Raw genomic sequence first — 25,192 nt, 5'->3', positions numbered from 1 at the left:
GGCCTCGGCTTCGGCTTTCTGCTTCTGGGCGCACTGACAGCAGGAACTCAGAAGGGCCTGACACTTTGAGAGCCTCGCTCCTCAGGGAGGGAGTTGTGCAACCCCAGCTGCTTGCAGTGACAATTTTGGAGGAAGCCAGGCTGTTATTGAAAAGTTATTCCAAAGATTACAGCACCTAATGTTAGCTTGGAAGGGAAGCTCCACCAGCAAGGTCGAGCTCCCAGGCTGGCCTCCTTGCTCTGATGCAAAAGCAAGTGGGAAATGCGGACACACAAAATAAAAAATAGAGCAGTGTTTAAGGACTAAGGTTTCTGGATTTATTTCTTTTTTTTTTTTTTTTTTTTCTACCATTCCAGAGAAGAACCAGCACTCGCAGAGCGAAGCCATCTTCCTCCCTGCCGGCCCTCACCACGTCCCACTCCGCCGCGCTGTCCCCGCGTCTCTGGTGCCGGAGCATCAGCATAATGCGATGTGACACCTTCCCCCACACTTTGTTATAAATATCATGTGTCGCTGTAACTGTGTCTGACACCCCCTCGGGGGCATTTTCTCCTGCTCCCAGCCAAGATGTGGGCACGTGCAGATCCCCCAGCCTGCGCTGTCCCTGCTGGCACGGGGCTGCCCTCCGTCCCCGCGCCTTCCCCACCGACAGCGGTGTGGAAACCAGTGGCACTGGGACGGGTTGTGCGGGGTGAGCCAGTCCTCTGTGCTCAGCCTGGCTCTCCAAGAAATAACGCTGCAACACCACGGGGCTCTCCCTTTCTCCTCCCACCAGATGGATGCCAACGCAAGGGACTTTTATTCCCCAAAGCCTGCGATTTATCTGAATATCTCACCACCAAGCCTCACCGCTGCCCTGCCACGGGGACATGGACAGCAGAGGTGCTGTTCCCATACAAGCCAAGGGCAAAAACAAGTGTGAAACCTTGTAGGAGCTTGCTACGAGGACAAAAAATATTCCTGTAAATAGTGGGGATGCCCTGCAAGTGCCACATCATGGCCTTGTTGTCCTGCTCCCACATGAGCGTGTCCTTTCCTAAGCTCACCAGCTCCCAGCTGTAGACATCCAGGAGCACGTCCCTGTCTCACCACTCCACTCTCTTTTTGGCTCTGCTCTCCTCATCTTCCAGGCTCAGCCTGCCCAGCCTCGGGGACCTGCTGTGGTCCTGCTGGGAGCTGTGTCCGTCCATCCCAAAGGGAGCCATGAATCTGGCCTCGCGCCGCAACTGCTGCCCCACAAGATAAATCACGGGGACGGGAGCCCTTAGCGGCTCCTTCTCCATTTATCACAACCCTGACCCCTGTTCCTCCGAGCTCTGCACATGCCAGGAGGGCTGGCAGGCTCCGGAGGGTGGCAGCTTGTCTGGGAGGAGGAGGCAGCCACCGCCACCCAAACACACATGTGGTCCCCGTCGGGTCCCCGCTCCTGCCCGCAGGAGGAGGCCAGCAGATGCCCTGCATGTGGCAGGGAGCTGAGGAGCTGCTGAGGCTGTGCCAGCTTCCAGATCCACAATATGCAGCCGGGACGGGGCACTGGAGGCAGCTGCCTCCCCTGGAGGGGTGCCGGGAGCCGAGGTCACGTCCAGCAGCCGCTGCCCAAGACGCAGCGCAAGGCTTTTCCCCGTGCCAGGACAGCTGCTGCCTCGCCATTCCACCTCTTGGGCAACTCTTTGCAGCAGATGCAGTGCAATTACCAGCACTGATGTAAGTGCAATTACTGCTCGAGCTGCTTGAGAAATGATGGTTATTTTTCAGAGGAAGGTTGGGAAGGAAACCGTCTCTTCTTGCGTCTCAGGAAATTTTGACTTTCCACTGGCTTCTTTTTCTCTCGAAGGAGAAGCAGGAGAAGGACGCTTTTCTTATAACTGTTGGTGCAAAAACATACTACAGAAACACAAGATTTAAAAAAAAAAATAGAAAGTGGGAAGATATTTATCAACGGAAAAGGGATTGTTTTATGTATTTTGCTTTATTTGACTAAATCTGTAACAACAAATTTTTACTTTTTAGTTCCCAGGGTACTTATATTTTTGTGCAAGGAGTTTGGCTTGATAAAAAATCAGCCAGCTCTATGTCCAGTTACACCCAGCATTCAGAGATGTCCCTGCCCACAGCAGCAAGGCTGAGGAGGCTGTGCTGGTCCTGGAGCAGGAAAAGCAAATTTCCTCCCCTCCGTTTGACAGGCTGAGCACCAGGTGCTGGGAGGGAAAGGCAAGAGGCGGTTCCGAAACAGCAGAGAGGACAGATGAAAGAGCTGCAGGTAGGTGCTTGGCTCCCAGGTGTGGGGCTGGGGCGAGCACAAAGCGTTTGGAAGTGCTCTGAAGTTGTGTCTGAGCGGCTCCCCGGGCTGATGTGCCAAGGAGCTTCCGATCGCCGTTCAAAAGCTTCCCTTCTCCCCGCTGCCGCTCGCTCCCTTTGTAATGGGTGGCTGTTTCTAATTATCTGTAAATGTTAAATGTTCCCTAATTCAATCAGAACAACTTGTTCACAGATGGCAAACCCTTCATCTGCTCGGCTTTCAACTCAGGCTCTGACTCGAGAGCCATTGATCCCCTCCTTCCCGGAGAGCAGAGGAGAGGCTGCCTTCAGACGTGCCAGGGGTGCGAGAGAGGAGGGCTGCAGCTCCTGGGGGCTGGCCAGGGGGCTGCCCGATCCCCCCACACCTCCTGTGCCCCCCTCTGCTCCTCAGATCCTGCATTTTGTGTTGTGTTGCCTGCTGGTGCACGGCACGTGTTGACATGGTGTGTCCGTGTTTCCCCTTGCTCCTCTCCAGACGTGGTTAGGGCACAAAGCTGCTGCTTACCACCCAGAAATACCTCTAGCAGTGACCCAAAATCAGGAATCTCCAGCCATGCCACTAAAATCTGCAATTGATACTATTCAAGCCATGTGGAAAAACGCAAGGGGAAGGTGAGGTTTTCTCGTTAAATCTGCTGGAAACTCCCTTTCGTGCCCACTCCCAGAGATTTCTTGCAGCACCACGTCTTCCCCTCAGACCCAGGAGAGGGCCCTGCCTCTGATCAACCGGTGACTCACCGAGGTGCTTCACGAGCGAGGCGAGCTATTTCTGCACATGGAAGGGGAGAAAAATAGTCCTGCTCGTCACCGGGAGGGTGGGCAGGATGAGACCCAGGCCACCCCCGGGCTGATGCCGCGTGGGCTGCGCCCCCGGCTCCGCAGCGCCGCACGAGCTCCCCGCGGCAGGGAGCTGTGGGGGAGACTCTTACGTCTCAGAGGAAGGGCTCCACGCCAGGATGGGAATAGAAGAGCTGGAATTATCCTCCTCGCCTCGCCTCGCAAGGCTAGGTGTGGGTCTCCGTCAGCCCGTGCCGATGGATCAGGGCGGTGAGCATCTGCCGAGGGTTTGCTCACGTATCCCCATCGCACCTGCAGGTCCCAACCTGCTCTTTGCAATCCCCACCTCTCCTTCCTTTACATCGTAGCCAAAATCTAATCGCTTCCAGATCAGGCAAGCGTGTTTCCTGGAAGATCTCTTTATTCAGAAATCTCTCTCCAAATCCTGGCACAAAACCCCAATCCTTCGAGACCCCAAAACCCTTTCCAGGACATTCCTAAAACCTGAAGCATCACCTCCACTTCCTCCTGCTCTTCGCTGCCTGACTCTGCAAAAACACCTTCGGCTGAAAGACTCTGCTCAGGGAGGGGAAATGTGCTGTTGTTCAGGACACGAGCAGATGCACAGCTAAGAGCCAGCCACCCATGAGAGACTCCCGGCACAGCGAGAGCTGCAGAATCACGGCTCCGTGTCCTCCGACAGCTCACCGAGGAGCAGCAAAGCCATTAACGCGCACGTCGCACTCGCTGGAGCAATCCTTGGGCAGAGGCTTCGTGCAGAGCCCCACTGGGCAGAGTGCTCCGCTGCTCAGGAGCAGTGATTAGGGAGGGCTTGCTAATGAAGCAGATTTTAGTGACTAAAGGCGAGTGGAGAGAGAAGAGAGAGGGAGCGGGCTCTTCATCAGGCGGCACGACGTGGGCTCGCTGCAGCTCCTCTTCGGTGGATGTAAAACAATTCAGCTCGCCCAGCTTTTATCAGCCCAGGATCTGACCCACGGGACGTGCGTGTTTTTGGAGGGCAGAGCACCAAGCACGCCGTAATCACACTGCTCAGCGCCGGCCGCAGATCTCAAAGCATTTTGCAGCCGCCCGGAGCTGTAAAAGCTTCGCTCCCGTCTCCAAGCTCGCCTTTTTCCACATGCTCCCTGAGGGCTCAGCTGCTCCAAATCAGGGTGATCCCCTCGGGGCATGGAGAGGGGGTGAAGGGTCCCTGCGTGGCGGCCCTGCTGCTCTGATCTTGCCGGGCCATCGCCCCTGTGCTGACAGCCAGCAGGATGGGACCAATTTGCGCAGCCTGGGGCCCCGCTCCCAGCTCAGGGTGCGTGGTTTGCCCTGCGTGGGAGATGAGAGGGCAAAGCAGCGTGCTAAAGGGACCCTGAGTGGCTTTACCCATGCACGGATGGTGTGCACGGGGGGGTTGCACGCCAGCTCCTCACACAACATCCCCAAATGCAGAAAAACATATTTTTTGTTCCTTTCCTCCCTCCTTCAATTCATCGCCCCTCGCCCCCCACCTCCATACCTTTCCTCCCAAGTGCCCAAGGCCACAGGATGATTCCCATCCCGCAGCAGGCTGCCAAATACCCAGGGATGAGCTTTTTTCCCCCGTGATGTGACTCCCCCAGGCCAGGCACCCCTGGAGCTGTGACCCCAACCCTTGCACAGGTTCGGCAGCAGGTCGGGGCTCCTGTGTCCGTGCAGAGAGCCCACAGGGGAAAGGGGGAGCTGGAGGTGACCACACTTTCCAGAGGACCCAGGAACCTTCTCCATGGTTTTCTGGTGGATTTCTGTTAGAGCCGACCTTTATTCTTGGTTATTACCCATAGTGTGAGCGCTCCTAGCTCTGCTCTCCCTCCCCACGCCGACCCCTTTGTGACAGGGGGAGCTCAGGTTGGATGGAGACGGGTTTGGGGAGACAGCCCCTTCCCAGAGGGGAACTGGGGAGGGAGGGAAGGAAGGCCCCCCATGCTGCTGGGTGCTGTGCAAGCATGAAAGCGAGAGGTAGAGAGATTGTAATCGGATCTTCCACAGGCTTCCCACATGTCCTTCAGGCACAAGTCGCTCCGTTTGGCAAAACCTTCCAAATCTCTGCAGTTAGCAGTGAAAATGAGGCATTTTTCCAGCCTGCTCCTCTTCACCAGGCAGTGCTCCGCACCCACCCAGCCCTGCTCATCCCGAGGATAGCACCCACTTGGCCGAGCCCCTTCCCACTCAGCCCTCCCCCACCAGGCATTGATTTCCCATATTGACGGGACGGCCCCAGCCATTAACGAGTTCATTTTCCATCACTTAGCTGCAGATGGATTCCCTCAGGAGCCCCAGGGTCACCAAAGTTTCATTAACAGCCACTGCAAAAGTATTTAAATACGCTTAAAGAATGACTCAACAAACGGAGTGAGTCCATAGAGCCGCTCCTCTCGGGTTACCTCAAAAGATAACAGCAACCTTTGGTGCCCACAGGACAAAGAGCCCTTAGCAGCTTGTCCCTGCTGTTGTCCACCTCCCAACACATCACCTTTGAAGAGGTCCAGCTTCCCAAAATCCTCCAGATGGAAACCATCTATTGAGACCATCTATTTATTCTCTTATCCAGGCTCTGGCTGAGCACCTTCCAGCCACCGATGGCTTTTGGCCTCCAAATTTTCCTGTTAGTCACTTTGGCTGGTGGTAAACTGAGGCAGGGACTGGTGAAGGCTCAGCCCCAGCTCAGGATTTAGGTGCTCGGAGGCAGAAGAAATGTCACAGACAGGTGCTGGTGGCTCTGCTGCAAAGTGATTTCTCGTCCCAACCATCCATATCAGGGCAAAAAAATGACACCCAAGCCCTAACTGGCCTTGAACACCACCCAGAAGATTACACAGGAAAATATGTGTCAGAAATGCAGGCTGAGCTGAGGAGTTATTTCTGCTGCTGAAACATCTCTGCCTCCTTCCCACAGACCCGTAGGAGACACGTTGGATTTTACTACCACGAAGCTCCACGTAGGTGCTGGCTTAGCTGTCACTCCGCGAGGGGGGTTGGAAGGCAGCAGCATTGCCAAACCCCCTCCAAAAAAACCCGGCCGGGGAAAATTCAGCCCCGCAGACAGCTTCCACTGCGAGCTCATTTGTGTCGAGAGCTCCAACTACACACTCGAAAATTTGCAAACAAAAATGTAATGTGACATTTTTCTCCCTGCTCGGGAAGGGATGACTCACGGAGCTGGGCTGCAGCTCTCGCTGGGCGCCCAGGGTGTCGCAGCGCTGGGAAGGATGCTCGCTATGGTCCCCAGTTATCCCTGAGCACTGGGAGGAATGGGTCTGCAAATAAACCTCTGGGGAGCTCAGCACGAGGATGGTGACCCCCTGCCTCCAGCATCTGCAGCAGGAAGGAGCTAAAGGTGGAGGAGGAAGGGTGCTCCTTCCAGAGCCAGAGACTGAAGGAAACTGGCCCACGAGGAGTGGTTTGTCCTGGGAGGGGGAGCAGGAATGTCACCTCACTGTCCCCACCTCTGTGACTCTGGGATGATGGAAACGTTTCCCTGGAACCTCTCCAAATTCCCACCACAAACTGCAGCAAAATTCCCCCAAATAGACATCAGCCAACCCCGCTTTGGCATTTCCAAAACTGGCTGCCAGGGGGATTTGTCCAGGTTCTCAGAAGCCCTCTTTGCCTTCCCTGGATGGTGGCAGGGCACGCACAAGGGACCTCCCCGGCACGCACAGCCCGGCAGCAGCCTCCCCCTGCTCACCGAGGGGAGAATCATTAATGCCGACAAGGTAAACTCAGGCTGTATTATTCATATCTCTATTTATCAAGTATTTATGCTGACAACCTAGAGGGCGATAAATCAGCATCACCGGGATGTGTTGATTCCTGCGGCCGATGGCGATGCTGACAAGGCTGATGCCTGCCTCGCTGGGCGGAGGGGGGCAGAGGCTGGGTTGTGACAGCTGGGGACGAACGGAGGCAGAGGGTGCTCTTTGCTGGCTGTGCCTCAGAAGCAAATGGCAGGGGCTGAATGGGGAAGAAGAACTGTTTCCCACTCGGATGGTGATTTTAATAAAGCTGGCACCCTGCTCACCACCCAGGAATGGGCCTTGGGCTGTCCCCGGGGTCCCACCACAGCAGCAGGACACGGGGGGCTCCGTGACACAGCTCCGTGACCAGCTGGGGCTGCTCCGTGTTCATAGCAGCGACTGTGCTAAACTCAGCTCACACCACAGATTCCCATTCCCAGGCTGGATTCACCCCAAAATTTGCTGAAATTGATGCATTGGAGCTGCTCCAGTGGCACATCTGGATGGGAGGACATGGTCTGCTCTGACCCCAGCAGTTCCCGTGGGGACAGGGGAGTCACCCTGCTGATGGCAACGTGCCCTCCAGGCTCCCTGCGCTGGCTGTAGGGGCATTACTCCATGTCCTAGCATCAAATTTATGCTCTCATGCTATTGACCTAAGGGTCTGCAAATGAGACAGGCCCACACACCTCTTGCCTGCTTGCCCTGTGATCCGGAGACCAGGTCCCAGCAGAGCTTACTCACGGAGAGAAGCCAATTTGTCCGGCTACTGGAAGCAAAGGGCTTGCTTCCACTTGGAAGTCTACAGCAAAACCCGATCCTGGTTCAGATCCGAAGTCAGTGAATGTCCAGCGCAGAAGAAATCTCTGTGGCTTTTCCCTCCTGGCTGAGCAGTGCAGCTTCTAAACCCTCTGCCAGACGCTGTTCTGGGTACCGGGTTGGGACTCTGTGTCCTGCCTTCCCCGCCACGCACGGGCATGGCCAAGGCTCTCAGGAAGGCAGAGCTGTGGTGCTGTTCAATAATGCATGCTATTTTCTAATACTGCAGCTGCTGGGGCTCGTGCATGCTGTGAGCAAGCTGCACCAGGGCTGGAGTGTGCATCGGTTCAGATTTTGGAGCTGAGAGATGAGCCTGGAGGAGAGGAGAGGCAAATTCCCTTGCTGGACCTCGTTAACAATGCCTGCAACACACGTCCTTTGAAATATTCCTGCTGGTTCTGTTGTATATTTCCCCTTTGTGTTTTCTTTCCCTGTGCCATGGCATCTCCGTGAATGTCACCTTCCACCTTCTGCCCAGCACCTCTGTGCAGGGCCATGTGCGTGCACGATCCCAAGGGGACACAGTCCCAAGGACAACCCTGAGCGCACGCAGGATCCCAAGCACATGCACAGTTCAGAGTGCACATGATGCCAAGCACATGCATGATGCCAAACACATGCACAAACCCCAGCACAAGCACAATCCCAAGCTCATGCACAATCCCAAACTCATGTGTGATCCCAAGCACATGCATGATGCCGACTGCATGCGCCATCCAAGCCCACGCACAATCCCAAACCCACGCACAATCCCAAACCCACACACGACCCCACACACACGCACGATGCCCAGCACACACCAGGTGCCCATGGGGGATCCCGGCGCCCCTTTCCGTGCCCTCCTTGCTGCCGGCTCCTCTACCAGCACCCCCGGTCCCCGGCCCCGCCGCCCTTCCCATGGCCCCAGGGGCGCACGGGGGCGCACGGGGGCGCAGGGCCGGATCCTGCCCGGGCTGCGGCCGCCTCGGTGGGGCAGCGGCGGCGGCCCCGCTGACACTAGGTGGTGCTCGGCGGTTGTGCTTGGTGCTCTGCCCGCCCTATTTCCTCGTAAGGTGCCGGCCCGGCTGCAGCTGCGCCCCTGGTCCTGCAGCTGGAAGCCGGGAGGCACCGCCAGGGCGCTCGGGGGAGGGCTGCTCGCCCTTTTCCTGACCTGTCCACGGATGGAGGCTCCGTCCCTTCCTCTGCCTAGCTCAGAGGGGAGCCAAAGCTAAAGGCGCCTCCCAGCAGGATGCTCGCTGGCGATGGGACAGGATGCCCAGAAGAAAAGAGCTGACCAAATTGCCGCATGGTGCAGTTGTTTTGCACAAGGCGTGGATGCTGCCTGCAGCAGCGTCTCGCCCTCCAGCCCAAACCCAGCTCCAGTTTGGGGCTGTAGGGTTGGGAGAAACCCAGAAGCTGTGGCTGGGCATTTCCAGGGGCATTTGCACTGAAACCCACAGCAGAACCCCCACTGCTTTCTGCAGAGTTGGGGTTCCTAACCTCCATGGGCTTCTTTTCTCCATGTATAATGAGGATTATGGTGTAATTCCTGCCTCACAAGGGGGTGCTGTGGGGATCGAGAGGGTTAAGGCACTCAGATTCACTGCAGCAAGGCCATTATAAACCCTTCAATGGCAGGGGACAGAAAAAGAAAAAGGAAAAAAAAAAGAAAAGAAAAGAAACAAACACTGCTGTTTGCAAACTGCTTAGAACTTGCATCGGCTTCCATTAACTGGAAGGCAATTTTCTTGCCAGTTCGGATTTAATTTCATCTCCAACTGCTGGCACTACCCAGAGAACGGCAGGACGGGAGAAACCATCGGCCCTGAATTGCCTTCCAAAAGGATGGGGCTTTCAGACCTGCAGGGGTGCCTGTGCTCTGTGCGGTGTGTATGTGAGCGCATGTTGGTGTGTTCGTGTAAGCATGTGGGAGGCTGTATCAGGAGAGCTCAGAAGTGAAGCCAAGCAGAGAATCAGCTCTGGAAGCCCTTTGCACCTCTGATCCCTCATTGTTGACTGCGCCGCAGACACATTATGTGTGTTTACAGATGAAAAAGCAAAAATAAAACTGACGCTGGCTTTAAAATTCTGTTCAGCACAGCCTTCTGCACTGATTCAAAATGTTTATAAACACAGGAGTTAATGTAATCAGCACTGCAGCAAATACACACCAGGTACACGGTGGAGACAGGAGTGTCAAATGCGCTCCCAGCGCAGAATGACAGGCCTCTGCTGGGGGCTCTTCATCAGACAAAAGCAGCTGAAAAAAAAATAAAAAAAAAAAACAACACTGAGGAATGTTTTAAAGAGCAATTTCTCCCTCCCCTTCTTCCCTCCTTCCAATCCCCTCTGGTAATCGTAATTGTAAAAAAAAATAATATAAGGTACCCGTTCCCACTGAGCCTTTCAAGTCGCAGCGCGTGTGCGCGCAGGGAGCCCCTGGAAAGCGGCCACTGCTCGGGGTGGGTGCGGGGACACAGCCCCACGTCAGTGGGGAACTGGTGTGGAAGGGGTCTAGGGGGACATTTCATACTGGGGGGGCATTTCATACTGGGGGGACTTTTTATTCCAGGGTGACATTTCATTCCTGGGTGACATTTCACTCTGGGGTGACATTTCTCCTCCATGGCAGGGCGGCGGAGAGGCAGCGCTCCCCTGGGGGCTATCCATCAGCCCAGCCCCATTGTTCCCAGCTGCTGCTGGTCCCGGAGCAGATAGGAGCTGCTTCTACAAAGCTTTGGCCAAGCTGTTGTGCCCTGACTCCAACCCAGCACTCTGCTCAGCCCCGGGGAGCGATGTCTATCTCCTGGCAAGGGAAGACCCCATCCGAAGGGGTTGTGTCGCTGCTGACCCCACACCGAGCCCAGCCTGCGCCCTGCACATTTTCAGGAAGCCTGTGCTCGACCATGTCAGCCAGTGGGCAGGATTTGGGGAGGTGCACACAGAATGTCCTATTACAGCAGGTTGCTGCAGAGACGTTACCTCACATGTCAGCATCAGCAGAAAACTCTCGCGCTGGCTGAACAGCCAAAATGCTGGGTGAACAAAACAGTGCTCGCTACAAGCAAGCCTTTTTTTTTTTTTTTTTAATTCAGCCAAATGTTGTTTCATGCTGTAATTGCAATTTTCAAGAACTATATTAGCATGACAATTTATATAAGTGCCGGCCAAGTTACTATACCACTTCTAGTATCTGTGCCTAAAGCAGATTTCACAGGGGGGTATAGGAAGGGGCTTGTACAACTTTGGGGGCTCTGTTTGGATGGCCAGCTGCCATCTAAAATGAGATTTTTGCCATCCCCGGATACCAGAAAGGGGTAAATAGCACTTTTGTACAGCACTGGGAATGATTTTCCTTGGAAAAGAGGGGGATTCAGCCCAGCCCAGCCCTTCGGACTACCTGAAGCACAGTCAGTGTGCTGGGTTGTATTTTTCTCTTTGTCTGTAGTAGAATATATTTATAGATTCATGAAAGGGATTTCTGAGCCTCAGAGCCATGCCTGTGCTGATGCATTAGGAGCGGAAAGGACGGGCAACCCTTGCGGCTCCTGCCCTATTATTATTGCAGGCATAAAAAGTATTCAGGGCTCCTGCTCCCACCTCTCTGGCTTGGGACGAGCTTCAGAAACCCACTGCTGGGAGGGTTACAAGCAAGGGAGAAAGAAAAACCGGCTGATACAGCAAAGCAGAAGGCAGCCCCATTAGCCCCTCGCAGGCCATGCACACAGAGACCTCCCCAAATCAAAAAAATAAGTATGATGCAATTAAATATGTTACACATTATGATCTTCCTCCCTTAGAAATAACAAAAAACTGCCAAACCAAAGCATTCTGCTCCTGCCTTTCCTGCTCATGCAGAAGTCCCCTTGGGCTTCACGGAAATTTTGGACTCACAAAAAGCTGCAGAACAGGGGCCCCATGGCACTGTGTAATAAATCTTAGAAGTTAACAGCCAGAACTGTGCCAAATGTGATGGGTTTTGCTTTGTGCAGGGTCCTGAAAATAATACATTCTGGCTCAGTAAGTTAGGCCTGATGCACCAAGGCTAATGGCCCGCTGCTGCTGCTGCTGCTGGCGGATTTACATTTTTGTCTCCTCTGTTCGAAGGCTGTGATTTGGGAGGCCAAGGCCCAAGGCTCTATCAAATCTCCCCGTGTCCCTGAAGGGAAATCCTAATTGTGCCCTAAATCCAGCACTCAAGAGTCACCTTCCTTCGATCGCCTTCCTTCCTTCGAACTTGGTGCATCCGCCACGGCTCTCCTGAGCCACTGCAAGCCCCCAGGAGCAGTGCTCCCCTTCCCAGCCCAGATTTGGGTGGTTTCGGTGTCAGGAACCAACTCAGGATGTCTTTTTGGGGGTGTGCAGGAGGCTTAAAGCAATGTGCTGAGCTCCGGCCTGCCCCCAGCATCTCAGGTGCTGGTGGCAATGCCAGAAAGGAGATGGGAGAGCATCGTGCTGGGAACAACGGGAGGTGGACGTGGGGGACCTGGGGACAGTGGGAGACCTGCCCAGGGTGATTTCTGAGTGAAGCCATATTTAAAATGAAGTTGGGAAAAGAAATGATGAGAACCCATGGATCAAGGGTGAAACTGAGCCAGATAAAACACGAGGGCTGGAAAACCAAGGGCTGAAACTACTGCTGAAGGGAGCCGGGGGCTCTCCAGAGCTTCCCTGCCCACGAGGGCAGGGGTTGTGCTCCTGCAGCTGTGTGCAGGAGGCAGCAGGCACGGGGGCAGCAGCCTCTGCTCGGCACGCAGGACCTCCAGAGGAATCCCACTGGCCCTAAAGAACCGTGTATCTTATTGACTAAACCTCATTACTACGTAATAACTTTTGTTATTTTAGACCAAACCTCGCATCCGGCTAATCCGCTTTGTTCCAGAGCTGCCCATCCTTCCCCTGAACGGGAATTAACTTCGGAGGGAATTAAAAGGAGGAGGAGACTGCTGGAGGGGTCCTTCGAGGTGTCTTTTTATAGCTGCTGGCTGCCCCCCCCCCACCTCTGCTTCCCTTCTCCTTGATGTGTGGTATCCCTCCCCACTGCTTCTGTCCTTTTTTTGCTCGCCAGGCATTGATTTGTTCCCGCGTTGTTCTAATGGAGCTTGCAATCAACAGGACTTCTGTTGGCGGTTGTTGTCCTTGCCGTTCACATCTTTGTTTGGGGCTCAGCATCCTCGGCGAGGCCCGGGTGGCTCCGTTTGCAGGCTGAACACCTCCTGAGCAAGGGAGCCACGAAGGCTGCAGCCGTGCCCACGAAACAAGGGCTGCTACGAGGCGGAGGAGCAGAGCCTCCCTCCTCCTGCGTTTCAGCCCTTGTGCTGCTTGGGAAGCCCTTCCCTTCTCGAGGCATGCAGAGCGTGGCCAGAACAGGCTCCTTCCTCCATGAAAACGCTGTAGGTTGGGATTCACACACACAAAAAAAAAATAAAAAATAGATATATTGGTGAGTGTGGCTGCAGATCCCACACGCCGGCCGCACGCAGCTCCCGCAGGGTTTGTGTAAGGTGCGTTTACCCGCTGCGTGCCAGCACCGCCGGGGAAATTCGGGGGGGCGAGCCTCCAGACCCCCCAAAACCGGGGGAGAGCCCCCAAAAACCTGGCTGACGAAGCAGCGGAGATGAGCAGGGGACACCTTGGAGAGGCGCCCAGCCTCCATCCTTCCCCCGGCTTTGGGGAACAAAAGGCGGCGGCGAGGAGGCTGCAGAGGAGCCGGGGAGGCACGGAGCGAGGCCGGGGCTCGCCCACAACCTCGGCTCTCCCCGAGCGAGCCCCGGGGCTCCCGAAAGGGATGCTGCGGAGCAGGCAAAGAGTTAACGCGGCTCCCTCCTCCCCGCCGCTCCGCACTGACATCACGGAGGAGAGGGCGAGCGCCGCCGCCTCCGCCCCGCCCGGGAGCGCGCGTGTGAGTGTGAGCGCGGCGCAGCCAGCGGCCGGCCGTGCCCTGCCCGCCCGGGCACAGCCCCTGCCCGGCCATGGAGCTCCGACACCGGCTCGCCCCGGCCCCGGCCCCGGCTCCGACCCCGGTCCCGGCCCCCTGAGCGCCGCCGCCGGGCTCCCGGCGCCCCCCCCCCCCCCGCCGCCCCGTACCCCGAGCGGAGGCAGCGGCCGGGGGCTGCTCCCAGCCCAGCCCCGCCGCCGGAGCCACGGCACGGCCCAGGGCTGCTCCCTGCTTCTCTTCGGCTGCTTTACAACACCGATTTTTTTTTTTTTTTGAAAGCTTTTCGGTCTTTTTATTTTTTTTTTTTTTGGAAGGTTTTTGCCTTTTTTTGAAAAGGTTTTTGCTCTTTTTTGAACCTTTTCCCTCTTATTTTTTACCTTCTCCCTCTTATTTTTAACCTTTCCCCTCTTATTTTTAACCTTCCCCCTCTTATTTTTAACCTTTCCCCTCTTATCTTTAACCCTTTCCCTCTAATTTTTTACCTTTTCCCTTTTATTTTTAACCTTTTCCCTCTTATTTTTTACCTTTTTCCTCTTTCCTTAAACCTTTCCCTCTTCTTTTAACCTTTTTCTTCTTTTTTTTTTCTAACCTTCTCCCTCTTTTTTCTAACCTTTTCCCTCTTTTTTAACCCTTTTTGCTTCTTTTAACCTCTTTCAACCCTTTTCCTTTTTTAACCTTTTCCTTTAACCCTTTTCCTTTTCTAACCCTTTTATTTTTTCCCCTTTCTCTTTTAACCTTTCTCCTTTTTCCTTTAACCTTTTCCCCTCATTTCAACCCTTTTTTTTTTTTTTTTTACCTTTCAACCTTTCTCCTTTTTCCTTTCCCCTTTTCCTTTTTTTTTTTTTCTCCTTCCTCTTTTCACCCTTTTTTTTTCCCCATCCTTTTTTTCTCTTTTTTTTTTTTTTTTTTTTTTTGGGTGGATTTCCCCTCCCCTCCCAACCAGCCTCCCCGGCGGACATCCCCGCTCCCCTCCGAGCCCCGGGGGACCCCGCGGATGTGCCAAGCTCCCCGGTCCCCCCCCTGCCTCCTGCCTGCTCTCCAGCCGCCCCTATTACCTCTTCACCCTCCCGCACCTCCATTTTTCCCTTTTTTTTAATTTTTTTTTTTTTTTAAGCAGCACCGCGGGCGGGGAGGGCTAAAGGGGGGGGGGCCAGCGACGCTGCCAGACCGCCCCTTGCCCATTTCTCGGAAGGAACTCTCATGGCTTCACAGCTGCACACAAGTTGCCCTGCATCTTGGTGGACTATCGGAGTTTGCATCCTGGCGGCCGCGCTCTCCCCAGGTGAGCCGCTGCCGGCCGGACCCCCCCCCGGATCCGGGTCGGGGTTTTTCGGGATGGGGGCAACCCCCCCGTGGGGCTTTTGGGGTGTTTGGGGGGGGTGGAGGGTGCTGGGGAGGACGGGAGAGGCTTTTTGGGGTGCGCCTTTGGAGAGGGTGTGGGTGCATCTGGCCGGGGGTGGGAGGGGGGTCGTGGCCGGATCCCCCCCAACCCCCCCGGTGTGGGGAGGAACAAGGCGATGGTTTGTTTGGGAACCGAGGCGGTTTTGTTTGCTTTTTGGGGCTGGAGCAAACGGCTGGCGAGGCGCAGCAGCCGGGCTGCCCCGGGGAAGGGAGCCACGAGGCTGGGTGCTGAGCCCAGATGCTTCGGGAGGAGGCAGCGAGGTTTCAGCCACCCCCCCCCAAAAAAAAAAAAAAAAAAAATGCCCCCTCCCTCCTCATGCACGCTTCCCACGGGCCCTTTTGGCAGCTCCCAGGTCTCCGAGCTTCTTCCCCTGCTTGCTTTGTGCTCGGCGAGCCTGCTTGGGGTTGTTGGGAAGGAGATGGGCAAGGATTTGGGTTGTGTCCCCCCACCCAGGGCTCGGTGCTGCCCTGGGCTCCAGCCCGGCTCTCGGCAGTGGGTGGGTGACCCCCCTGCATAACGTGCCCGTGGAGGGGGGGGGGGTTTGTTCTGCTGGTTCACGCCACCCTGGAGGGCTGTGGAAACGTTCCCATGGCAGGGCGAGCAGCACTTTGGGTTTGCAGGGCTTGTGAATGAGCTGGGAGGTGAAAGCAGGACGCTGGTTTGCTTTTTGGAGGCAATCTGGGGGTGGCTGGGTCTGGAGAGGGGGCAGCGGGCGCGTGTGCCACCCCCGGGCAGGGCGAGGGGCAGCCTGCGTCTGCAGAAGTTGTGGCATTGCCTCTGTTCCTCCTCTTTTGGGGCTAGAGGAGCGGCCAGGCTGGCTGGGCTGGGAGCTGGAAGCAGGGTGGGAGCCAAAGCTCTGGCCACGGGGGCAAACGCCAGGGCCTGGGGGCTGTGGGTGCTGGCAGAGCTGGAGGTGGCATCACCCCGGGCACGGGAGGTGGGCAGAGCGCAGCGCCCAGGGGGGGTCCGGCTAAAATGGGTAAAGGCAGGGGTGAAACAGGGGCTGGCTGGGCGAGAAACCAGGAGGATGGGGGAGAGGGGAGAGGGGAGCGAAGAGAAATCCGGGCTGGGTAATGCCTCTGTGCTGCCAGGACAAAGGGATCTGCTGTGCATTGCAAAAAGGGGTGATGGAAGGGACAGCCTGGGGCTCCCTGCCTGCTCTGTGCTGCAGGCAGGTGCCTGGCTGAGCTCCGGAGGAGGCTCAAAACTTTCCGTGCAGTTCCTCCCGGGGGCTTGCCTCCCTCCTGCCCCTCCACCAGGCAGCCCCACGCACAAAACCCTCCCCACGGCCCTGGGAAAGGCGCTGGGGCTGCAGTGACGCGGCGGTGACGGTGCCAGGTTAGCCAGAGGGGGGTTTATCCTCCCCCAAATCCCTGCAGGAATTGCTTCCACCAAGGAGAGACACCGGCAGCGCTCGGGGGCAAGCCTGGCATTTCACCTTGCCCTGCCACAGGAGATTTCTTCTCCCCATTTCTTCTATTTCTGGCTGGCGTTGGGGCTGCGCTGCCAGCACTCGGCCAACCTCGTCTCCTGCCACTCCGTGGTAGCCTGGCAGTTTGTCCTGCCCTGTCCTGCTGACAGCTCCGCCGGAGCGAGCCAGCACTGGGTGCACCCAGCAAAGCGAAGGGCACGGGCAGGAAAAATCCCCCCCCGACCCCATCCGTCGGGATCACGGGGTGCCCTGCAGCCTGCGTGGGCGCCGCTCTCGGCCGGACCAGTTTGGGGGTGGCTGCAGCACATTTGTGAATCTGCCTGGTGCTCGCTGTGCCTTCCTTCACTCAGCCCTCCCCTTCATTCGGGGGCTTCTGCGGGCGCATCCCGGAGCTGCAGGGGGGGGAGCAGCACGTTGGGGTGCTGGGTGCTGCACAAAGCCACCCCGTACTCGTGGCCCTTGCTGGAATTAGGGTCTGAAAGGCACGCCGAGGCAGGTTTGGCAGCGTGTTGTGCCGCAAGAAGCTGGGGGGATGTGTATATATATATATATATATAACAAGCCATATGTGAGCGCCGAACGCAGACGGGCTTGCTCATCGAGGAGAAGGGGAGAGGGTAACTTAGGATTCTCTGCTACAAGTCAATTAGTGGCTGTGGACTTTTTTTTGGGAAATGCTGCTTGGTGCCTAGCACCGGAAGGATGGGAGGAAGGCAGGAGGCACCACGGGCTTTCTGGAAAGCCTTTTGTGCCCGTCTGATCAATGCCATTTGATTTTGTTCCCATCCATGCACACTGCTTCCCCTTTCTGCCAGCGTTGCCCTTCTTGCTGACAAGGAAATAGGATTTGCCCGCTGTAGCAGCTGTAAGGAGCCCCTGTAAAAACCTGCTTTACAAATCATCCTTAATGCAGTCGTCTCAGTCATCCAAAAAGGGTTCAGAGCGGGGTTCCTGCAGCCTTCCATGCCCGTCTGCCTGCCTGCCTGCTTGGGACCCCTCACCAGGTCCCACCTGGCTGTGGGATCGGGGTGGCAAGGTGTTAGAGCAAACAGGGGCCGTGGTAAAGCCGTAGGGTGCTGGGGAGGGAAGATCCCCGCCAGCTGATTGTCAGAGGCTGCCAACACTTGTGGTTGGATTTCTGCTTTGCAAGCTGCAACAATCTGCCCGTGTATCCCCGCGTGATGCTCGGTGCAGCTCGGGGTGCAGCCACGAGGAGCACAGGCCCTGTTTTTGTCCCCTCTGGCTGGGGACAAATTCCTGCCTGCCACCACCAGCCACCTCTCGGGCTCAGGCAGGGCCCTGCGAGTCTTTCTCTGCGAAGTGCTTTGAGATCCCCAGCGGGGGAGAGCCAACCCATCCCCTTTAATGTCCCAAAACAGCTTCCAGAAGGCCAAAAGTCGCCGAAGTTTTGCTCAGCCTTTGCTTGGTTCGTTTTTATATTTTCCTGTCCTCCTGAAACTCTGAAAAAACACCACCAGGCCGTGTCAGGCAGCGAGGCAGTGCCCTTGGCTGATGTTTCCTCATTAAACCCAGCTCGCTGCAGTGGAACCGACCCAGCGAGTCCTCACCCGGCGTGAATCGGCGAGCGAGGCGCCGGGAGCCAGCCGAGCCCCCGAGCAGCCAGGGCATGGCTGGGATTTGTGCTCCTCGCTCCCTCTTCCAGCAGTATTAATCACTTTTTGACGAATTTTTAGACCCGTTTGCAAAGGGTTGTGCAAAGCAGGGGCATCGCCACGTCGTGGCTAGCGCCGGGCAGGTGCTTGCAGCCAGCTGGTGGCCGACGAGGTGCCGGTGGTGGCGATGCCGGGCGCATCCCTCCTCGCATCGCATCGCATCGCATCGCATCGCCCCTCCTCTGGGCTGCAGCTGGGGCTGGCCACGACGCTGAGTTGCAGGGAGGCACCCAAAGGATCCTCTGGGCACCTCGCACGCCTCAGCTGAATCACGGAGATGGAACCAGAAGAGCCTGTTGGTGTGACCTGCTTCCCACGGCCGTGCGTCCACGGCCACCCCGCGCCCTCTGCTCGGGCCGCTAAGGCTGGGGACAGCGGGGACAGCCCATCCCAAATTGGCCACGGCAGCCACAAAGCCAGGGGAAGGCTCTTTCCCAGCGGCAGCACCCCGGGGTGCTGCACAGCACTGCCATCCCCGGGGGGAGATGGGGGCAGCACCCGGGAAAAGGACTTTGGGGAAGAGCAGAAGGCTGCAGGGAGGAGCTGCTCGGTCCTCGGGGCCTGTGAGAAGAGGTTTGCGTCTCACAACAGCATTGCTGAAGGTTGTGGTGGCTCTTGGTGTCGTTTTCAGAAGCCAGCAAGGTGCAGCGGTGCGAAAAGCGAGACAGGGACACAGGGGCTGCCACCCCCGGAGATGTTGCCTTCAAAACCACGCCATAAACTGAGGGCAGCGCCGATGCAGGGCGAGCTGGTGCCGCCAGCTGCTGGAGCTGGGACCCAGTTTGCACGTGAGACACCTCCGGTGTTAATTACCACAGCCTCCCCAGCCCAGCACAGAGAATTCAGAGCTCTGCGCCGAACCCAGAGCGATGTTGCAGGTGAACGTTTGTTGAAGTAAAGCACGAAGCCTCGTGTGAAATGTTCCTCTGCTTTCCCTCCGCCTGCTGTCGAGCTGCAGGCACCCTCCTGGCCTTTCGGTTTCCTCGGCTCCCAGGGGAGGTTCAGCCCAGGTGAAGGTGACGCACGGAGCATCCAAAGCAGCCTGGCTCCACGGGGAATCCGTGACAGAGGAGGAACTCCTGCCCGAGCTGCCCAAATGCAGAAGTGCTGGCCACGAGAGGAAGGACAATTCTGCCTGATCTGCAAGTTAAACCCCCGGGCAGGCAGACAGGCACCTCTCTGGCCTTTCAGCGTGCCCCTGTGCCGGGTTTCAAGTCCTCCATTCCCACCCTGTGTCACGCACTAACAGGAGGGAAGTGAAAGCTGCAGGTTCAGGGGTTGTCGTTGCCAGCACCGAGTCACGTTAATGCCCTCTGCTGCCATTTCTGCCTCCACGGGCACCCGAGGGGTTTAAGGCACTGCTGTCCATTTGCTGTTTCTCCCCGTCCCCGGGGCTGGTAACAGCATTTGCTCAGGCTGGCGTGGTAAAATCTGCAGCAGCTCTCGGCTCTGCAGCAGTCCCGAGGCAGATGAGCAGCAGCTGCTGGTGTGAGAGGGGGAGCACGAGCTGCAGTCCCTGCTCTGTGCCCATCCCAGGCTGCTCGTGCCCCACATGGCACGAGTTTTGGGGAGCCTGGCCAGCGTCTCTGGTCCCTTTGGCTTCTCCGTGGCGTGCTGGGGCTGGACCCAACCTGCTGCTGAACCTTCTCATCTCCATTCCCCTGCTCTGGAAGGGAAGGGGCTGAAGGAGGTGACCGAAAACCACTGCCCAGGGCTGGCCGGGTGCCTTCCCGACTGCAGGAGGTGGCAAAGTGGCTCCGTCTGCTCCCAACCGTGCAGGAATGTGAGGGACAGGCCCTCAAATCACATCACTGCCTTGCAGCAGCAGCAGGTACCAGATGGGCCACCTGGCTCGGAGACAGAAGGTGCTCCCAAGCTTGGTTAGCCACGAGATCTCTGCCTCCATCTCTCTTCTCAGCACTTCTCTCCCTACCTGGGAAACCCCCGTGATCGGACCGAGCTCCAGCCTGGTTTTCCTTTCCCATGGAAGATTCCTTCCTCTTCCCGTGCTGGAGGGAGGCAGGAGCAGGACAGAGGGGCCATGCAGCAAAGGCACAACTATGTGCGAGGCACAGGGCTGGCACGGCCACCTGAGAGCAAAGCCAGCCTTGTCGGGGGGTCTGTGGCCACGTCACGCAGACACGGCTGTCATTTCTTATGGAATAAGATACCCCTGGACCAAGGGGTGTGCTGGTTGGGAAGGGTTTTTGGGAAGAGAGACAGCCCGAGGAGGAGGTCTGGGGGCTGAGCTGTGGCTAAGGACTCGATGCTAGCACGTAGAAGAGGCTGACAGGACTCGAGAGGCCAAGCAGAGCCCTTTGATGAGGGGATGTTGTGCCGAGTGTCCTAGCAAAGCCGGGGTTACACCCCGTCCCTGATGGGCAGAAGTCATAGAGCAGGGGAGAGTTTAATACGATGAGCGGGGATTACTGGAGGCAAACACGGAGCTGGCTAGGTGAGGAGAAAGGTCGGCATCTCCGTCACCGTATTCTCACGGTTTCTGTGCCGAGCAGCTCAATATTTCACCGTGGTGCTGCCTGCATGAGGCACGGCGGCACTCGGGGCAGGGGCGAACAGCGAGGGCGGAATGAACCCTGCCCGTCCTTGACCAGCCCACACAAACTGCCCGAGCTCAGAGTCCGGGGCTGGCTGAGCTATCAGCGCCCCGTGGCGTCACAGCTTGCCCCTAGCCCAAACCAAACTGAGACCCCTTGTAGCCCAGCCCTGAGTCACCTCCCCACCAGAGCCCTTGTGCTGATGCTCTGCGTAGAAGTCTGTTCAGGGGCTGGAAGTGCACCCCAGGAAAAAATTCTCCCCTGCTCCAGGGAGCTCCCAGCACGCAGGCTCCTGCCCGTGTCGCCTACTCGAAGCCTGTGCCACTTGGGGCTGTCGTGGTTTGGCGGAGCGCAGCGGGGACGGCGGCACCAGCTGCTCGTGCTGGGGCTGCCCGTGCTCTTCCCATCATCGGCACGGGGTTTCGGCACCGACCGGCTTCTCGGGGACGCGGGGGGGAAGCGAGGCTGTGCCCATGTATAGGCATTTTGGAAAGGGCCGTGTCGCACGGCAGCCTCCCTGCCATCTCCTAATTCGGATCAGCTGCCGCCGTTTCCACGGGATACGGGACCCCTCTGGGCTCTGCTGGCAGTGCTGCTGGGTGCTGCAGTCTGTGGTGTCCCCCCCGCTGGACACGCTCAGCATCTCACTCGGGAGGGCTGAGCTCACGTTCTTGGATTTTGGGGCTGAGAGCTGGGGGTTAGGGGCTGAACGGGGTGGTCGCAGCACAGCCCGGGGGGGCAAAACCTGCAGGACACCGACCGGCACGGCTTCAAAGCCAAGCGCGCCGCTCCTTGTGTCAGAGTGCACATGGTTTCTTACGAAAGCCTGGAGAAAAAGCTCCTGGCTTTTCCCTTCGAGGCCAGGCTTATGAAAAGCACTCGTGCACCAACACGTGAACCGACACGCAAGCGCCGCGCCACTTCTGCTCCGGTGCTCGCCCCAGCGCGGGCACGTCCAGCCCGCGGGCAGCACTCCGGGCACCCCGTGCTGCTTTTCCCCTGGGTCCCGGGGGTATTCAGCAGAGGGGACGTGCTGCCACGGCTCAGGACACCTTCAGCATGGCCCAGCTCAGCTCCTGCTGCAGGGGGACGTGAGGCCCAGGCAGCAGCATCGCCCTGCTGCAGGCAGGGACAGCCTCTGGATATCCACTGCGTGCTGAAAGGGGACCTGCACGAGGCCTGGAGCTCTCTGGTGCAAGTTTGGTGCAGATTTTTTCTGGTGATGGGTCTGAGCTTGCCAAACCTACCTCAGCGGGAACCCAGGGACGGGGCAAGGCTTAGTGGGATCTCCTTGCAGAGGGATGATTGCAGCGCGCTGTGATCTCGAGAGGCGGCTTGTTTGGGGATTTGCTTGGTGCTCTGATGTCTGATGGGTGTGTTCGTGTATCCCTTTGATACAGGCGGAATGGGATCCTCCTGGGAGGATGGCAGCAGTCCTGGAAGGAGGTGGGAGGGATGGGAAGGAGAGAGGCTTGCGCAGAGCACAGCTCGTAAAAAGGGGAATGCTGTCAGAGCCTGAGGACCCGGGGGCAATTAGGGGCAGAGTTACGCAGAAGGAGTGCTGCAGCGGTTGCAGAGGATGGGGATGCTCCAGCAGGGTCTGGTTTATCCTCAGGAACCCAGAGAGCAAGGCTGAGGACTTTGCATCTCCCCCTGTGGCCGTGCAGGGCTGCTTCACCTGCGCTCTGTCAGTGGGGTTTCCTAGACGGCTGCCCGAAAGGGACCTGGCCTCGCTCCCCGCTCTGTGCAGGGACAGAAGCATTAACCAGCAGGGACATTAAATTATCAGAAATTAAAACGGGCATGGTGATTCAGAGCAGGGTGCCTCCTGCATTCCCCTGCCCCAGAGCCCAGGTGGCCTTGCCATGCAGCAGGGCTGGGACATGCTGCTAGAGGGGGGGAAAAACCACGCGGGGCTGTGCCGGCTCCAGGGCCATGTCCTTCACTCGACATCCAGCAGCAGGTCCCTGATCTCATCCCCGCTGCGTCTGGTTACAGGCTCGGGCTCCCAGCCCAGTAATCCTGGCTGCAGATCCCGGCGGGGTGCCGTGTCACCTCCTCTCCCCGGGACCTTGTCCCAGGCGCAAGCAGGGGCAGCGCCGGAGTCACCCCCAGGATTCAGGGGAGCTGCTCTGCCTTTGGGACTGGTCCAGCTGGGAGATGCACCAGCAAGCTGCCAGTGGGAGAGCCTTTATCCCCCGACCCCGCAGCCCTGCTGGGAATTCGACTTTGCAGCTTACAAGGGCAGGATGGGGATAGGAACGCATTCTCTGGGGCTGATTTTTCCACTTATCACTCTCTAGAAAGTCTAATCTTTCTTTTTTCCTTGGCATGGCAGGAACAGACTTTCAAAAATGTATCCTGATTTTTAAATACTCTTTTCGCCTGTGGTGTAAATACTAAGATGTGTTTTTTGTTGTTTTTTTTTTTTTCTCTCCCCTCTCTCCTGGAGTTTAAAAATATCGCTAGCCTGGGGAGGTGCATCTTCCAGCGAGATTTATAGCGGCTGCTCTCAAGTGATGTGGAAAATGAGCCTCCCTCTGCCCCATCCAGCCTGGCACCTTCCAAGAATTTATTTCCTTTATTTGCGTGAGCCTAGGAATACTTAGAGCCTGCATCTCCACCCAAGCACTCTAATTATTGAAGTTTTGTTTATGGCCAGGCTCTGGGGAGGCGAGTAGGTCCGGGCTGCCAATACCTGCCTCGTCTGGATAACCAGATGTTATGCTGTTGGGCCTGTGTGTAGCAGAGCATCATGCCAGAGCCATAGATAAACTCTCTCTAGGGCTGCTTTTGCCTCAAAATCTGCTCCCAAACGGCCTTGAGCCCCGTGGGACTGGCTGTGCACGGGGCAGGGTGGCAGCTGGGCGGGCGCGGGGTTTGTCCGCACGCGGCCTCTCCTCCAGACAGAGCGCAGCCGGGTGAAGTCTCCTCGTGGTGCCGGGGAACAAAAGCTGCTCGGAAGGGGGAGGAAGGAAGGAGGGGGAGTTTCCCTCTTGCTCTTCAAGGCGACCCGGCAAGGTCGGAGCGAGGCCCGCTGTGAAGATGCTGCCTCAGCCGTGCCCTGGCTGCGGCTAAGGGGAGGACTCCAGCTCGCAGCTCTGCTGCTATCGATCCCAGGCCTTTCACAGGCTCTAAATTCACCTCAGAACTACGAGGCTAAAGTCATTCTCTTTGGATACGTGGCTATTTTGCATCCTTGCAGGCCCATGGTGCTTGCTGGCAGCGGGTGGACCCGCTGCCTCACGCCGGCTTACACCAGGCGTGAATCAGCTTTTACTTCAAGGGAAAGCTTGGCCTGGAGGTGATGGCAAAGGCAGGCTGAGCTCAGGAGGGCTGGCAGCGTTTCTTGGCTTTGCCACAAGCTCCCTGGAATATCCTTGGCCAGCTCCTTTCTCCTCCGTGTGCCTTGCCTTGTCCGGAGCTGCTGCTGGCTGTCCTCGTCTCCTACCCCACATCAGGGCGCCTCGCCATGCCCACATGCCTCCCTTCAAGCTGGAGATCATCTAAAAGGCACGGGGGAAGGCGACTCCCCTTTCTTCTGCCATTTTCCTCAGCCTGCCGAGATCGCACAGCTCCCTGCCCGGGGATTTTAGAAGACAATTAGACTTGAGAGTGGTTTTGCACAATTTGCACCAACGCTCTGCCAGGGTTTCTGAGTGCGCGCTGCGTGGGTTGGAGCCGTGGAGGTGGGAGGACGCGGTCCATTGCCTTCCCTGCCTGCTTTCATTCAAAGGCCTTCTGATTTCCACCCCACTAACGTTGCATTTGGGTCACTTCTGGCTTGCAGTCATTACCTGGGGGGGTGTTTTGGTGGTAGGTGAGGGGTGCAGAGATGCTCGGTGCAAAAGCAAGGGAGCAGCGGGCTGAGCCCCAGCCTCCTGCTGCAGCCCCCCCTGCCCCAGCTGGCAGTGCTCCATACCTGGTGAGTTATTACAAAAGCCTTGTCGGGACAGAATGGAAAGTTTAAAGTTCAATAATTGTTAATTATTACCCGTGCTTCCCGTGAGACCTGCTGGAAGAAGAAGCAAACCCTCACATGCCTCTGTGCTGCAGAGGTGTTTTGTGGGCCATTTGTCTCTGTCCTGGCCACGCCGAGGCCTTCCTCGCTGCCTTCTTCTGCCTCCAGTGGGATTAATAAAGAGCTGCTGGAGAGCTTCTTATCTCCGAGCCGAATAATGTTTGTAATACGGGGAGGGGAGGCAGCTTTGATCCAGGAAGAGAGCAGGGAGGGAAAAAAAAAAAAAAAAAAAAAAAAAAAAGGGCTATTGGGGCAGGGGGTGCGGGGCAGGCTGGGCTGTGCTGCTGCGTGGGAAGCTGGCACGGCTCTGCTGCTGTGCTGAACCTGTTCTGCAGAGACGAGCTGTGGGTTTTAGGGCTTGCCGGGCTGGGGAAGAAAGGGCTGGAGCAGCTCCAGGGCCGGCACGCCAGCCCTGTGCTCCGCTCCGCTGGGGGCTGTGGCTGTGCGATTCCCTCTTGCAGCCCAGCCCGGTGAGAGGGCCGGGAGCCCGCTGGCCGTGGGAGGCTGGGTTTGGCTCTT

At 57.3% G+C, this 25,192-nt stretch overlaps 1 protein-coding gene across 4 annotated transcripts in view; it reads left to right on the top strand.

Annotated features, from left to right (window-relative positions):
• The first annotated feature begins 14,564 nt into the window (after positions 1-14,564).
• The window catches only part of NECTIN1 (nectin cell adhesion molecule 1), an 83,321-nt gene continuing 72,693 nt past the window's right edge, over positions 14,565-25,192 (top strand). For all 4 annotated transcript variants that reach the window (XR_004254140.1, XM_032201843.1, XM_032201846.1 and 1 more), the window contains exon 1: positions 14,565-14,872. Coding sequence is in view for 3 of the 4 variants with exons in the window: in XM_032201843.1 (XP_032057734.1) it covers positions 14,791-14,872 (82 nt within the window). In the remaining variant the exon portion in view is untranslated. The remainder of the gene's footprint in view (positions 14,873-25,192) is intronic.

This window comes from Aythya fuligula, chromosome 22 (genome assembly GCF_009819795.1).
Source record: "Aythya fuligula isolate bAytFul2 chromosome 22, bAytFul2.pri, whole genome shotgun sequence".
NCBI classification, from domain to species: Eukaryota; Metazoa; Chordata; class Aves; order Anseriformes; family Anatidae; genus Aythya; species Aythya fuligula.
This window is presented reverse-complemented; position numbering and strand designations above follow the sequence as displayed.